The sequence below is a fragment of the Hoplias malabaricus genome, chromosome 16, assembly GCF_029633855.1.
Source record: "Hoplias malabaricus isolate fHopMal1 chromosome 16, fHopMal1.hap1, whole genome shotgun sequence".
In the NCBI taxonomy this organism is placed as follows: domain Eukaryota; kingdom Metazoa; phylum Chordata; class Actinopteri; order Characiformes; family Erythrinidae; genus Hoplias; species Hoplias malabaricus.
The window spans coordinates 11,864,384-11,881,611 of NC_089815.1; the positions used below are offsets into that span (position 1 = coordinate 11,864,384).

The window sequence follows — 17,228 nt, forward strand, 5'->3', positions numbered from 1 at the left end:
GTGAATGGATTTGAAATATGGACTGGATATATAATACTACATCCCTAATATTTAATTTAATTTCCACTTCATGGTACCTACTCAACTGGATTTTTTGCCTTTCCATTAGGCAAATTTGGTGCCTGGTACCTAGAACCGGGTTATTTTTAGTCCCTGCTCGCTCATGTTTCTAAATGGTGGTTGATGGAATAATACATCAGAACTGTGCAACAAGGAACAGAAAATCTACTTATCTGTCTGAACTCATGCACAGAGCTGCGTTCGGTCCCAAAAAACAGCAAAAACATGTGAATACACGATGAGTAAATGATGCTTAACATTATTTCCACTGTTGTTATGATTACCAAAGTCCACAGCTCGTATTAGAGACATGTCTTTCAACATTACAGGCTACATTTCAGGGGGAGCCACTGTAACCAAACAGCGTGTAGAGCCGAGCTGAGCAATGTTGAATAGGTACCATGCAATGAAAAAAAAACATAATGCACTAATGGAGCATCAAATCATTTTTATCAATCAATATTTTTCTACAAAGTGCTACTCACAATGAGTGTATGCTCCACAGAGCGGTTCTGCTAATGGGACCATGTTTAAATTTGGATTAAATATAAGACCAAGTTTAAAATAGGTTTAGTACAAAATCTCATATATTCAGGCCACTAGTTGTTAGTATAATGTAATAATAAAGTAATTTTGAATAAAGTTATTTTTATACAAGGTACTGAGAGTTGTAAAGATAGTGGTTAAAAAAAAGTATGCTCTCACCTGAAAAAGGTCGTAGCCCTGCGACTCTTGCTGGTCGTAGGGGCGAATGATGCCATCTTCTCGTATCAGCCGGACAGGTCGCAGCTTCGTCACCTCCTCCGTGGACTCCGCCACTCTGTCAATCAACATCTGCAATTACTTACTACCATCTTAACCTTTCTGAACAGTAATCTTATACTTCTCCTAAGGAATAATAGTGTGGCTTTTAAATATGACAAACCAGTTATAGAAAATGAGCACTGGGCAAATTATATAGCTCATTTTGGAGAAAGAACTCATTTGTATATTTTCAAAATAACCTGCCCTGTCCTTTATAGTACACTCATGCAGGAGCTTATGCCTAAAATTATAAACAAATGTTTATAACTATATACAAATTTACGTTTAAAGCATATGGTGAGTTTGTATTCAAAAGTGTATTTGGAAAGTTCCATAAACTTGACTTGATGGAACACTAGGTAAGTTTTGAGATTTTTGCTCCTGGAACTCTCTCTAGTGTAATTCATTTTTACCGTAGGAATGACAGAGGCTCTGATCTGCCTATGAGAGGTCAGTTAAGCATCACAGTGATTTTGAAGCTGTAATTTTAAGGAAAAAATATTACATAGTGTTCCTTTAAAGAGTAATCTTATGAAATGAGGTCATGAACAGCTGAAATGTTCTGCTCAGTCATACGATATACCAGCCTTGTTACAATTTGCACACTTTTTTCCAAATTGTCAAAGTAACATTTTTGTTGTGCTCAGTTTTGCCTCTGCAGTGCCCCCTCTGGTTCAGCTCTGCTACTGGCCCAGATGTGCAAACCAGTCAATCAATAGTACTGCCCCCAATGACACTGCTCAAAATACCCCTCCCACCTTTGAGTATTTTCCAGATTTGAACAAGTGGTGGAGTTAGCTAAATCCAGTGGGGTGCAGTTATGTTAAATGATGCTGCATAAAATAAACATTATATTTTCAGCATCATATCTCTATACAATTCTACAGAAATATACACAGTTGTATAATTGCCTTAAGCATAATATTTAGTCCTATACAATATAATACTTTATCATTTAGTTACACATTTACATCAACAAGTATAAAATTACTGGAAATGGAGTCTGTCACAGATGGATTACAACATTACGACTTACGAAAATGCACATATGATAAATTCATCTTTTAATCAAGATACACCTATGCAATAACATAAATAAAACAAAATTTGATACATATTTATTTCCATAAGCTATACTCCTATAATCATCATTAGTTACCCTACTATAGCATATAATGTTAATATAGAAAAAAGAGACACATATATTATAGCTTATCCTTTAATGATACCATTACATGCAATTTCTGACCCTTGTGTGTTCTCTCACCTTATGTTACCTCTATAGTGTAGGCATGGAATAACAAGAACATAAGTTTAAACAGAAAAAGAGTGTGCTCAGGTGCGCATGGTGCAGACAGATGGATGGATGGTTGTGATTTAAATTATTTATTTATTTATTAAATATTATAAAATCTAAGGGCACTGACGTGTGTCTGGTAATAAGAACACATGAGAAAGCCAAGGGTAAGTATACCATACAACATGATCTGATTAGCCGTTAAGTTCTAAGGGATCAAGGGAATGGAAGAAGCGGTCAGTGTTACTGGTAGACTTAGTCACTGAGTCATGGGAATGAAGATGCTCCTTTGCCACTGGAGGGGCTGGACCTTAATTGGTCCTGGCAAAGACCTTGCAGTGCTGTATCACACAGGTCAAATTATCAGCAGTGCAGTTTTAGCTCGTGCAGTGCACCATGTCTGATGAGCATTACATGCAGAGAAAGACAAATGCCAAAAATTGTTGCTGCTAGATACAAACCTTGTATCTCCAAAAAAGTGCCTTCAAAAAACATCAATATTAAAGTTCAATATCAAATAATATCAATGTATGTAATTACAAGCACTCATGGCTTATTTCTGTTACTAGATTGAAATGAAAATTTCACTTGCTTTCAAAGGCAGCTGGTGTTTTCCAATTATGACCAAAAAATACATAGAAATAAAAATAGAGATACATGGTTTTGCTTGACTTCTTATAATGGATGCAGTTCAATTTTTTTGCTACCAAACATGTTTATATTGGTTTTAGACAAAAAAAAAATAAATAAATAAATAAAGGATTAAAAAATATCACTGTGTCACCATGAACATTATACACAAGAGATTTATAATCAATATTTATGTGAAAGTTAAACTACAGCTATAACTAAAAAAAAAAAAAAAACAACCCTAAAACTAACCTGAAGTCAGCCTGATATTTGGCGCCTTTTCTGTTCCACCTTTAATTGGTGCTGCAGTCATTTTCTCATGTTATTTAATAGCTGTGCAATGAGGGGGCTTCAGTGACAGTTTGGCACATTTTGTCCTGAGTATATGGTGAATATAACCCTCTCATACTGATAAATAACGAGACGTTGAGTGGATGACTCAACCACTTCCCCAATCCAGGATTCAAAATCAAATCTGAAATTGTGTACATGGCTCCTAGTTCACTTCTCTCTATGTTGTTATGCTCATCAGACTTGCCTTTGGCCATTGAGGAAAGGGGAGGTCAGTAGCTATGTTAAAATGTCAGGGCAAGAGGCACATGTTCAAGTACATTCAGTCATTTCAACTGAGATATATTCATTGTACTACAGTAAATTTAGGCAGAATGATGCACTCTACCACAATTTGTATCCTGTGTTATCCACGATGCAATGCTTATTTTGATACCATTCACTTCTCTGCAGGAAAAACATTCATGCCAGCAAACCTCTACAATGTGGGGTTTTTTTTCTTTCTTTCTTTTTTTTTTGAGAACAAGCATTCTGAATGTTAGGGGCCATTCAACCTCAACCACACACTCCCCAAACCCAAAAGTTAAATACACGTACATACTCACAAACATACACAAACAGAACAATACTCACTGAACTAAAAGAACAATCACACATCCAGGTATTAACTCATGAGAAAGAAAGAGTCACAACATTAGTAAACACACAAGAAAAAAAAACAAAAACAAACACCAAATACTATGTAGAAAAAAATTCAGGACAGAGATAAAAAAAAAATGGATTGACAGAAATAACACATACAGAGTGGTCAGATGTTCTGTTACACTCATAAAAGTGACACATTTGTCGTTGTATATATTAGTATCACCACTTAGAATGATAAAAAGATAAACATAAAGACACATCATAATACGTTGGTGTATGTGTGGGTTTGTGTCTCACCTCTGAATGCCCTGAAAGGTGCTGCTGGCCATGTCCACAATGCCCCCTGTAGGTCTAGCTACCACTCCCACCAAGCCCTTCCCAATGCCTTTAAAGAAGCCTGCAGCACCTTCTTTCTTTGCACCTGTGCACAAAGAGCACCCAATCATATTCATAAATTCATACATCAAATTCACATTATATTGAAGTAATATTGTTATTATTGTATTGTTAATATTATTATTATTATAAGTAATGTTATTATTTCCCACCAAAAATTAACAAAACAGATAAACAGAGTAAAAAATATAAATAAATAAACATACCCTCCACAGGTTTAGTAACAATTCCTGTCACCCCTCCAACCACGCCCTATAAGAAATCATCCAAAGAGTAATTAAAATTCACATTAGACAGAAATATAAAAATAGCAAGAATGCTATTGTTGCTAAGATATAATAACATATAATCCTGCAAATGACCTCAAGTTAACTTAGCATTAATTACCTTCAGAAGGCCTTTGCCCCCCTTAGCCAGACTCTCTCCAAAGTCTTTGGATGGTCTGTTCATTTCCTCTCTGCGTTTCTGCTGATATTCTTTATCCATGGTGATCGCTGCCAGGCCTTTCCCAACTGAGCCTGTTATACGTGAAACCATCCCTGCAGCACCCCCTGTCAGAAAGAAAGGTACCAAAAATGTCTGGAGGCAGGTTTTTTTTTTTTTTTGATAAGTTAAGGTTCAGATTAAAATGCTCATTCTTGGCTACAAGGCCAAAAATTGACCAACCCCTCCCTGCATGATTGAAATGATCAAAACCAGATGTGTGTCCTGGAATATAAATCGTCTGGATGGCAGAAAATAGTGCTCCAAAACCTGTATATATCATTCAGCATTAATGGTGCCTTCACAGATGTGGAAGTCACCAATGCCATGTGCATAAATGCACATTCCCAAAAAAGAAAGAGTTTTAACTTGCATTTGAGGATGCAGCGTGAACTGTGCTCATAGAATTATTTTCAGAAGTGTTTCTGAAAGTGGAGCCAATGCACTTCCCTCTACAGATTCATGTCTAGTTTGAAAGCAGTGCCACCAGAGGGCACACAGATCACAACTAGCATATACTCCACTTCAGTCAGTTTCTGGATTCTCTTAATGTTATGTATACCTTAGATGAAAGATATGTATTACATTGAGAAATTGAATTCCTGAATTGTTGTGCTATTTCCCACACTGTCTGTCACATCTTTATTTCTGAAAGACTCTCTAGGATGCTCCTTTTATATCAAACCATGTTATTAAATTGATGGCAATCAACCTAAGTGGTTGTGAGATGCTTCACAGTGTTTTTTTTTTTTGTCCTTATTCAAATTGAGTCTATTGTTTGCCTGACCAAACTTTTATGAAAATGTTGCTGATATCAAATACAAAATGGATACATATTATTACTATAAATTTAGAAATGTAGAAAATGTAAAATCTTTTGCACATCATTGCATTCTGTTTTTATTTATTTTATTTATTGTGCAGCCTCTTAACTTGTTTTAGAAATAGGGTTGTAAAGTATATATTACAACAATAAATCAAAATATTAAAACCACTCACAGATGAAGTGAAAAATAATATTTATCTCATAAAACTTTGCAGGTCAAATTTAAGGTAATCAAGCAGTCCAAGCGTCCAAATCAATGCATCTTTTGGGTCTTCTTTTGCAGGGTATATTTGGCTAAAATAATTTGTTGAAAAGTGCTGTATTATGAGGCATGTTATCAAAGCGATTAGGAAGCAACATATTTGGATTTTTATTTGAATATTAAATCATGCATTCCACATCTCATAAAACTGAAGTTGGCCACTGTTTTGTACAAATAGCTTATTTAATATTTTGGGACAAAATGTGTCCCAAAATCAGTATGCTACTGCTAACATATTTAATTGATGTGTATGAATGGAATGCCTGTGCTGGTAACACATGTTCATGATGATAAGCTTACCTACTGTATGGCCCAACAAACTGCGCACACCAATAACAAAGCCTTCTGCAAACTCTTCAGGCCCTTGAACAGCCCCCTAATTAAAACAGAAAGATATAATCTAAAATATCACGTCACATATCGGTTGGATCTCAAAGCAAGATTATGAGCAGATAGCAATTTTTAAGAGCAAACAGAAACCGTAAAATTCCAATTTCCCAGTGGACTTGGCTTTTAATAAATTTAATGGAAAGCTTTGATCTAGCAAAGCACATCAGAGGCCTGTTTCCTCTTGTCCTCATCAACGTCCTCTTCCTCATCCTGCAGGCACTCTCTGCTGCTTTAATGCAATACTCTGTCACTCTCCCTTTCACTGTACCATGTATCCACAGTGATCTTTGGAAAGTCTGGCAGTGCACATTCACAAACTGCAGGTTTTACACATCACTGATGATTAGATGATGTTATGCAAGGTGCATAGAGTAGTGTTTGGCTCACTTTAACCAATCAGAAAGGCCAATCCAAATCTGGGCAAATACAGACATACTGGACCAATGGATTCATTGCAAATGGAAATTATCATAATCGATATACTCTATTTTCCATTTAGTGATTACCTTTTCTAAACATTGTTTACTGGTTTTGAGGAAATTTATCAAGTAAAATGATCTAATAATTTTGGCAAGTATGTTTTAAATTAAAGTGAAATTTTCAAATATTTATAAAAATGATATTAACTATCATTAATAATAATAAGAATCATAATGTTATTTATTAATTTATTACTTTTCATACATCAAAAGTGGCTCAAAGTAACAAAAATAGAAGAGCCACACCCAGTTCACAAATTTAAACAATACAATTAAAAATCAAATAAAATAAAAGAATAAAGCAATTTTTTTTTTTACATTCATTCATTGTCTATAACTGCATGCAATTCAGGGTCGTGGTGGGTCCGGAGCCTACAAGGAATCACTGGGCACAAGGTGGAAACACACCTTGAAGGGGGCGCCAGTCCTTCACAGGGTGACATTCTCATTTTTTACATGGATAAATAAATAAATAACCAAACAAACAATAAAAGCTTGATTGTAAATATAAGCGCAATTATAAGCTCAATAAAGGAAGTTGTCATTTAAATATATTCATGGAGCTTGCCTCTGTGGGAATGTTGGGACAGTTTTCTACAAGTTTTTTTTTTGTTTGTTTTGGGGGGGCGGGGGGGGGGGGGGGGGGGCGGTTGCATTTTTGCATGGAATAACACTAAATACTAGCAGCATCATAAACTCTAAAAATGTAAATATCACAAGGCTAGTGAGATGAGCTTTATTTTTGGCTACCCTACAGCTTTTCTTAACTGTAAGTTTACACTAAGAAACAGACTCTCTGGAATATGATGTAAATAGCGGGACAGACAAAAACTAGTGAAAAGATGAATACTTAGTATCCCAAACCTGAAAGGGCTCATAGAAGAAGGCCTCTACTCCTTCTGAGAGGCCTCGGATCAGTCCGAAGGGATTCCCTAACACATCAAGCCCCAGGACCAGCACATACATCTGCTTCAGGAACTGAACAGAGTGCAAAACACAGCAATAAAAAATAACAAAATAGCATTTAATTGGATGGAATTTGAAGGTGAAACAGGTTACAATAACTTATTATTTCCCTCTCTTCTGTTCCTTAGCTAAGATGATGTTTTCAAGGGGGATCAATGTACAAGAATGTGAGGGCAAAGAAAAAAAAAAGATAATTAGAAAACTGGAATGCTGTATTTTATTACCTAACAAGACACAAGAATTACGTAGGGTCTTTATTTATTTATTTATGTATTGATATATATTTAAAAATTTAGTTTACAGTACTGTGCAAAATTTTAGGCTCCTAAGCTTATTTTTATTATTATTAAAAATAATTTATTTATCTTCTCAAGAAACGTGGTGTTTGTATAAAATGATACCATATATGGTAAATATTACCATAAATGCTGGAGCTGTGTGATTGTAACACTACATGCTGCGCCACAGTGCCGCCCACTAATTATTGTGATCAAGTTATCTGATTAATTATATAATTAGGGATTTTGTTTGTTTAATTATTTAAGAAAATAAACCCTTTTAAAACTTTTTAATGTAATTTTCTCCTAATACTTGTTTCCTATTACTGTATGTTTTTGTTGCTTTTTAAAATATAGAAAAAGCAGTTGACTTTCACACTGTGCCAGACCTTTTCTTTCTGTAAAGAATAAACCAATGAAACATTTACAATTTAATTAAAAATGTCTAAACACAAAACTCATCATCATGAACCCACAGCAATGTATGTGTTGGTTAAGGGTAAAAAAAAGAATTAAATAAATAAATAAAAATTATAATTTTGCTGACCTGCTCTGTGTAGTGTTTAATCACAGCCCACATCAGCTTCTCTCTGCGGTAGAACTGATACTTCACTTCAAAGTAAGCAAGTCTAGAAAGAAAAAAAGCACAATAGGCACCTTCTGTCACTTGATCAATGCGTAGGTTTACCAAGTCTTATGTGCATAAAATGTCCATCATACTCACTTAAATATTAGATCATCGACATCTGTAAGAGTTGCTCCAATGCTTTTAAGAAGAAGGTTGAGTGACTGGACAGCAACCATGTCTCCCTCCTCAGGTTCATCCCCACTGGAGCCAAGAGAAAGACTCAAATGCAACTACACACACACAGACAGACACAGACACACACACAGATCTGCCATCATTAAAACCACCTGCTTTATGCACCTTATTTTGGAACATAGAAATAAGTAATGGCTCTTCTTTGCTTTTTTGTGTGAGGCATGCTGTTTGCTGTGTTAGTAGCTGGCCAGAGATAAAAGCAGTGAGAATTCTTAAAACACCATACAGACAGAAATGCAGAGTTTTAACCACATCCTCCAAGTTATCTTCGAGAGGGAGGAGGACACAAATAAAGTGGCCGGACATAACAAACGAAGATTGGTTTAACTCTTCAGTGTCTTCTTTTGGAGTGAGCTGGTGACCACATAGTACAGGCTCAACAGCCTACCTATTAATGTTTCCTCAGACTAATATAAAGAAAATAATACATATAAAATAATACACACATAAATATTAAAAATCATAGAATATATTCCGATTTACATTTGACAAAACATAAATGTTATTTATTAGCCCTGAATATGTATTACTGTTTTTATTATAATTAGTATTTTTTACACATAATTGTATGTGTTTATTATGCATAAAACCACTAAAAATCCCTATATTTATATTAATTTATATTGCTTATATTCAGTATATATTCAATTCATATTAATCAGCAACACTAATACTAATTATAATAAAAATATGAATACATATTCAGGGCCCAGCTGTTTTGGTGGAAGAGCTTCTTCACTGTCTTGTTTGTACCAGTGAGCATTCAGTTATTATCCAGGCTGAATTTAATTTAATATTTTTGAAATGCTCAATATTCAAATTGGCCTTGGGCATGCGTAATCTACTGAGCTGCATTATTTTTTTTAACCAAAAAACACTGAAAATCATGGAGATTTCAATTCAGGATCATAATCCAGGATATATTATCAGATGAGAGCTGAGTGAGAAAAATCAAAGGCTGAATTATCTACTGGTTTTTACACACAGAGGAGGAGAGAGAAAGACAAATGAGCTCCAGGATATTTGATCCTGTCCGAATTGGGAATTATCAGCATATTAATTGTGAGAAGTGAAACACATATGCTGTAACACTAAGTATTAGCAGTTAAAATAACTGGAATTGCACAAAATTTTCTCAAAGAGCACTGAAATTACTGAATGTAATTCAGTAATTTGAATACTGAACGTGCCCTTTCATTCATATTTAAAGCCTACAATACTGAATAGGAATAACATCCAGGAAATCACTATGTATCACCTTAATGGGGGAGATGTGGAAGTGCTCGAAGAAGCTGAGGCCTGAAGTGTCTGTAAAGGTGCTCTCCATCAGCTGAGCCTGCAGTGCCTCCAGATCCCTTTCTATCAGTTTAGTCTGTGCAGAAATACAATTATAGTCAAATATATACACACATTCAAACAGTTATATATAAAAAAAAATTCTTAAACGTACATCTAAGATTTTCTATGGTATGATTGTTGAAAAGATGTAAATTAATTATGCGTTATTTTTCAATATATATATTTTTTCTTTGCTTCTTTTAAGTCATATCTACTGAGAGATTCTTATTCCTTTGACAAAAAATATTTTCACTAGCAAACAGAGTAATAATAAGAAGAATCTAGACTGTTAAGAAATAATCTTTATTTCTAATGTGTCCCTGTCTGCTCCATCCCAGTCCAACTATAATGCTGAAATGGCTTTTATGTGTCATTCTCTTAACCCTTTCCTTACTGGAGCAGATAGTTACTTTCCATCTCTAATACCCAGCAGCTCTTTTTACTTAGGGATAATTGTATGTAGTGCAACACAAGTGCAAAACAAATCTTTCACACTCCCTATTACCTTTTGTTTGTCTGCTTGAGAATCACCGGGAGGAGTAAAAAGAGCAAGAATCTCTCCTAAAAATCCCTGATCAATCTTTACTGCCATCTCCTGCACCAGCACCATGAAGTACCTTTTTCAGATAGACACACACACACACACACACAAATTCAGACATTCTTTTACGATTCATTACAGATCTGGCCCATGTCTGTAAGACATATAACATAAAAGAACAATCAGTCAGTTTTTCCACTTTTTCTTCTTCATGCTATTAAATAACCATTATATAGATACCTGGCGGCCTGGATGTGACAAGGATTCTGTACTAAACATTTTATTAAATATGGGGGTTCCCTCACTGTAGAGCATAAACTGGTTAATTCAGGTACCACAAAGTCATTTTACTCTTCATCACATATGAGTTTCATTTTAAAATGGAAAATAAAACTGATTAATTTTATGAATATTGTGTCTGAATACATGTCAAAAACAACAATTACTTATTGTTCCATTACAGTGTAAATGCAAGGTTATTTCTGAAAGTACAACTGCATAATACTTCTAGAGGTGCATGACTCGGTATGACTTACTTAAACTGCATCACTTGGCTGTGTTCATTGAATCTTGTGATGATGCTGACATCAATAAATGGTTTTGGCTCTGAAATAATAAAAATTCACATATTTAGGCACCCCTAGTGTTACAGCTTGAGCTTTTTAAGTCACGTGTTGTAGCTGCCAGAACAACATCATATATCTTCAAATAAATCAGTTTTACAGAAGAAGGAAAAACCCATGTTTATGTGCAATTTTCAAGTCATTTTTGACTTTTCTATTTATCAGTTTGTTGAGGGAGTTTGTTACAGTGTAAAGGGCTGCTAGTATTGTCAAGTTGGGTCAAAACCAAAACATCTAAAATGGAGATACAAAGCTTGGTTCCACACACGCACACGCAAGAAACCTGCTGGGTCATACCTGAGTCCAGAGCAATTGATTTTGGAGGAGGGACAGGGTGAAAGACAATGGGGAATATGGCTCCTTTTAACTGGTTATCTACCTGCAATAGACACAGATAAAATAATACACATACTCATGTCTTTATTTAAAAAAAAGATTTAAGTTGTCTTATAGGATTTTATGCAACAAAGTGTAAGGCACATTCACAAAGAGAAGATGTAATTTGTTCTGTGTGTTACCTGCAGCCAATGGAGCTGAGCTCTGAGACTCCTCTGGTGTGGGGACTGCTTCAGCTCCACATGAATTCCAGCCAGGAAGTTTCTCCGGATGGGGCATGAGTATGGGTGCCTCATCAGCATGGGCGTCTTTGCAAAGTTCACCTGATTAGCAGAAATATAACACTACTGAAAATTCAAAAATCACATTTTTCAATACAAAAAATATAGTCACAGCAAATACAAGTTTTCTGCATATCCAATTTGAACAGGGCCAATTTTCTGAGATCTGAATGGCAAAAAGGGCACTTTGTTCCCCCAAACAGATTCACATTAGTAAGTCTATGTTAAAAATGCACAGCTACAGTCTGACCAAGTTATTAGGGTTCTGTAGAAGCTTGCTGACTTGTCTAATTTCTCACCTCAAGTCCTGTTTCCAGTTTGACCCAACCTGGTTCAGTCTTGCCAGTGATGTGGTTCTGATAAGCTTTCTCCAAAAGACCGATATTTTTTCGGTTGAATGACTTCCAGCGGTTCTTTGGTCTCATCTCCCAAACCACACCCGAACTAGAAGGAAATAAAATAAAGTTCATATACAAAGCCAAATTATCATTGTAATTGCAGTCATTTATTATCACTGGCACTTGTTTTAATACGTCCATTTCACTCTGTTGTACCTGCATGTCTGTTAGATGATTTTAAAGGTCATATTGTTTACCACAAAAATGATCAAAGCTTGACAAATTAAGTCACTGCAGAAAATGGCTTATTTCTCCAGTAAGTTCCTAATAATCCTATTGATTGCACCTGTTTATCATTACTCCTCATTCAATCAGGTATGTCTAATAACTTATTTTAAGCCTCTATGTGAACACATTTCTTCACCTTGTGATGCCCACGTATGCAATCTCATTTCTGTTGTTGTTATTGATGAGGGAAAGGCCAAGGTTCTGCAAAGAGATGTTGACTTCCTGCTGAAACTGCTCCAGCTCCTCTGCTTGTCGAGCTTTGGTCACAACGGCTAAATCTTCAGTGAAGAGCAGCACACGCTGACGTCCATCCAGAAACGACACCCAGTGGACCTGAGCCAGGCCATCATATGCAAACTGCCCACACTCATCCTACAAATTACAAGAAAACATGTAAAATATCGATTAGCACATATAAATATATATTACTGAAAAACATCTCTGCTATATTCTTTACTGAGATGTCCTAAAAACCCTGTTTTTTTTTATTGTGTTTTGAAATTTCGCCCACATTTTTAATGGTCCAGCTGTCACAGTCTTGTAAAATCTTCGCTTTTCCTTTTTTGGACAAGAATGTAGCACTACTATGCTCTTACCTTAATCAGGTCCACTTCTCCGCTGTGAACATGACACGTCCAACACAGTTTCCGCACCCCTGCTGGGTCATCCCATGCGAATCTCTGGGCTTCTCCAGGCTTTAGTTCCCAAGACGCCTCACAGCCACTGTGCCATAGCACACAAACATACAAGCAATAAAAGGAGATGAGAGACAAGACTCAAACAGCTGTAATTTGGAGAGGTTCTTCTATTTTTATGCTGACACCACACACATTTACACCTACGTGTGTGTGTGTGTGTGTGTGTGTGTGTGTGTGTGTTTATGTATACATACTTGCTGTCTTATCTATTTTTCTCCTTACATTTTTTTAAAATAGTTTCTTGCCTGACAATTGTGCTCGCTGTAATGTGAATTAATTGTTATGTGTATTTATTGTCTAGTGTTTTTATGGTCTATTGTATTTATTATCCTATGTAATAATGATCATATATATTTATTGTGTAGTGTGTTTATCATGCTGTGCATTAATAGCCATACACATTAATTCATTCATTATCTGTAACCGCTTATCCAGTTCAGGGTCGCGGTGGGTCCAGAACCTACCTGGAATCATTTTGGTTCAAATCTTACTTAACGGAACGTTATCAATTCGTAAAAGTAAACAATCTAAATTCAAATTATTCTAAAGTAAGATTTGGAATTCCACAAGGCTCTATTTTAGGACCATTATTATTTACATTATACATGTTACCGCTAGGCACAGTTATAAGAAACCATGACATTAACTTTCACTGTTACGCAGACGACACACAATTGTATATTTCAGCCAAGCCCGATGACAAACACAGATTAAAGAAAATAGAGGACTGTGTAAAAGACGTGAAAGGCTGGCTGTTGCGTAACTTCCTCCTTCTAAACAGCAACAAAACAGAGGTCCTGCTTTTGGGTCCAAAAGTGGAAAGAAATAAATTATCAGATTTAATTTTAAATCTAGCTGACTTTCCAGTGGGGTGGCACGGTGGCGCAGCAGGTAGTGTCGCAGTCACACAGCTCCAGAAACCTGGAGGTTGTGGGTTCGATTCCTGCTCCGGGTGACTGTCTGTGAGGAGTTGGTGTGTTCTCCCCGTGTCCGTGTGGGTTTCCTCCGGGTGCTCCGGTTTCCTCCCACAGTCCAAAAACACACGTTGCAGGTGGATTGGCGACTCGAAAGTGTCCGTAGCTGTGAGTGAATGTGTGTGTGTCTGTGTTGCCCTGTGAAGGACTGGCGTCCCCTCCAGGGTGTATTCCTGCCTTGCGCCCGATGATTCCAGGTAGGCTCTGGACCCCCCGTGACCCTAAAATTGGATAAGCGGTTACAGATAATGGATGGATGGATGACTTTCCAGTTAAACCTGGTTCAGCAGCAAAAAATCTTGGTGTCATAATTGACCCGGAATTATCATTTGATCAACACACAGGTAGTATCACTAGGACAGCTTTTTTACATCTTCGCAATATTGCTAAGATTAGAAATGCCTTATCCCTTCAGGACGCAGAAACATTAGTACATGCCTTTATTAGTAACGCACTACTGTCAGGATGCACCAGCAGCAATTTAAGAAAACTTTAACTACTTCAAAATGCTGCAGCTAAGGTCCTCACTAAAACTAGAAAATTTGAACATATCAGCCCAGTTTTATCATCATTTCATTGGCTGCCTGTTAAATTCCACATTGACTACAAAATTTTGTTATTAACATATAAAGCTTTACATGGGCTTGCTCCTGAATATCTTCAAGATACAATTTCCTATTATGAGCCTCCACGTTCACTCAGATCACAGAATACTGGATTTTTAATTGTTCCCAGAATTAAGAAGGCCTCAGCTGGGGGAAGAGCCTTTTCTTATAAAGCCCCCAGACTCTGGAATGATCTTCCAGAAAATGTTCGGGACTCAGACACAGTCGCAATCTTCAAATCTAGGCTAAAAACACATCTGTTTAGTTTATCTTTTGGTAGCTAATACTCCCCCATAGATAAAGGCGGCAGATCCGGGGGGTCCATGGACACAGGGAATTATAGTAAACTGAGACGCTGGTGCTGTCGTCCCGCCGCTTCTCGCGATCACTCAGGTTTGTTGACGGTGGAGCGGAGGGATGCCAGTGTTTCAGGATGCTCCCGTGTCTGTGTGTCCTCCTGGTTCTCTCCTTTTAGTTAAAGCTGTCATAGTCAGATCTGCCGGAGTCATTAGCCACACTCTGGAAATTTTCATATTTTCTACTTTACAAACACAAAACAGTTCAAAACTAATTCCATCCCTTTACATCTTTCCGAGTAAACAACTGCCCACCTGTTTGTCTGGACACTGATGGATGACTGTCGAGATCCTCCTCCACGCTTCAGACCAGCTGCCCACGCTCCAGCAACCGCCAAGTGCCTTGAAGCTGTCCCTACACTGAAGTTCTCATAGACTACTAACTATCATCACCAGTAGATTGACCAGAGGAGGATGGGTCACCCCTTGTGAGCCTTGGTTCCTCCCAAGGTTTCTTCCTCAGCTGGGGGAGTTTTTCCTTGCCACTGCCTGGCTTGCTCACTTGAGGGTTTTACATTTGTTTTTACATTTCATGTCAAATCTTTGTCTTACTGGAATTCTGTGAAGCTGCATTGTGACAACATCAGTGAAAAGCGCTATATAAATAAACTTGATTTGATTTGATTTGATTTTGCACAAGGCAGGAATACACCATGCAGGGGGCACCAATCCTTCACAGTCCAACACACTCACAGTCACACCTACGGACACTTTTGAGTCGCTAATCCACCTACCAACGTGTGTTTTCTAGACCGTGGGAGGAAGTTGGAGCACCCAGAGGAAACCCATGCGGACACGGGCAGAACACACCAAACAGACAGTCACCTGCAACGGGACTTGAACCCACAACCTCCAGGTCCCTGGAGCTATGTGACTGCCATACGCATTTAGTTTTGGTTTATTTGAAAATGCTCTGTATTTGCACTTTATTCATTTCCTGTGTAATATGCTGCTAAATTGTGTTGTACCATGAGTCTGGTGAAACACCCCCCCCCCCCCCCCAAAAAAAAAAACAACAACATTTGTTCCAATGTTATATTACAAGTTATATAGTTATACTGAAGAAACACCTCTAGACTTGATTTGACATTATATTTAAGTCTTCAAGATTAGCCGTATAAAAAAAAGGAACAGTTAAGAGATTTCCACTCTGAATATGTATTTGTGTGTGTGTGTGTATACACACGTGTGTTTTTTTTTTTCTGCATACTTACCTTTGTCTGAACATTACAGTAACCCATGGTGTGTGATTCACCAGGAGAGCAGGAGCTGCTCCATCATAGTAATCAGTGAAGCTAATGACAGTGGAGTGGTCTGAGATGTTTACATCCACTATAATGCCTCCATACTGAGAGTAGAGAAAAAGACAAAAACAATCGGTAGAACAAACCTTGTAGTGAGTCTAACGTGTTTCAGACAAAGATCAAATGTTTACATATCTATATTTAATTATTGTGCTATCCACTATTATATCATTGTTGTCCAATTAAAAACATGCATCTCCATTTTTGTCGATTTTTACTTTATTTTTATTTTTACATCATTTGAACACCGCAACTTTCCTCAACATTGTGTGAAAATTTTATGATGAATGTACCAATAGAAATGCTCCAAAATAACTTGGAATAAAATCTTTTTACTTTGACTTCCATTGAAATGGAAAAATGTTTTTTTTCTCCTGTAAACTATTTTGGAAGGTGCATGTTTTTATTTGGACAGCGACAAAATGCTATTCTATAAAAGGGGCATTATGGCAGTTAGAATTTATCAGTTAACCCTGACAAAACTTAATTGGCACACTGCCCTTGTACCTATCAAAAGACAAACTGAGCAGAAGCACAAATATAGCAGTTAAAATAATTACTTAAGTACAGAGCAAAAATTTTATTCCTTACTTAATTATAATGAAACACAACAATCAACCACAAAATTATGACACCCTCCTTATATTTAGACTCATTGTCCATTCTGTCTGCTCCACTGATCCTACAGAAGAACTTAATTGTTCTACAGTTACAAATTGAAGTCCATGTATATTCTTTGTTTGCCCAGTTTCTCCCAGTTCTTCATTGGTCAGGAAACCCACAGGACCACCACAGAGCGCTGCTGTGACATTGACACGTTAGTGGTATGTTAAAGTGTGTTGCGCTGTTACGAGTGGATCAGACACAGTAGTGCTGCTGGAGATTTTAAACAGTGTCCACTCATCTGCTGCTATAC

General features: G+C 36.7%; 1 protein-coding gene across 5 annotated transcripts in view; it reads right to left on the bottom strand.

Moving 5' to 3' along the window:
* The window catches only part of vps13c (vacuolar protein sorting 13 homolog C), a 101,502-nt gene that overhangs the window by 10,454 nt on the left and 73,820 nt on the right, over positions 1-17,228 (bottom strand). For all 5 annotated transcript variants that reach the window (XM_066647847.1, XM_066647846.1, XM_066647845.1 and 2 more), the window contains 17 exons: positions 16,223-16,356; positions 12,972-13,098; positions 12,512-12,747; positions 12,049-12,193; positions 11,651-11,791; positions 11,430-11,511; positions 11,046-11,115; positions 10,474-10,585; positions 9,889-10,002; positions 8,532-8,665; positions 8,355-8,436; positions 7,428-7,541; positions 5,995-6,070; positions 4,511-4,674; positions 4,330-4,375; positions 4,025-4,148; positions 766-880 (listed from right to left, as the gene is read on the bottom strand). In XM_066647847.1, coding sequence (XP_066503944.1) covers positions 766-880; positions 4,025-4,148; positions 4,330-4,375; positions 4,511-4,674; positions 5,995-6,070; positions 7,428-7,541; positions 8,355-8,436; positions 8,532-8,665; positions 9,889-10,002; positions 10,474-10,585; positions 11,046-11,115; positions 11,430-11,511; positions 11,651-11,791; positions 12,049-12,193; positions 12,512-12,747; positions 12,972-13,098; positions 16,223-16,356 — 2,016 coding nt within the window. The remainder of the gene's footprint in view (positions 1-765; positions 881-4,024; positions 4,149-4,329; positions 4,376-4,510; positions 4,675-5,994; positions 6,071-7,427; positions 7,542-8,354; positions 8,437-8,531; positions 8,666-9,888; positions 10,003-10,473; positions 10,586-11,045; positions 11,116-11,429; positions 11,512-11,650; positions 11,792-12,048; positions 12,194-12,511; positions 12,748-12,971; positions 13,099-16,222; positions 16,357-17,228) is intronic.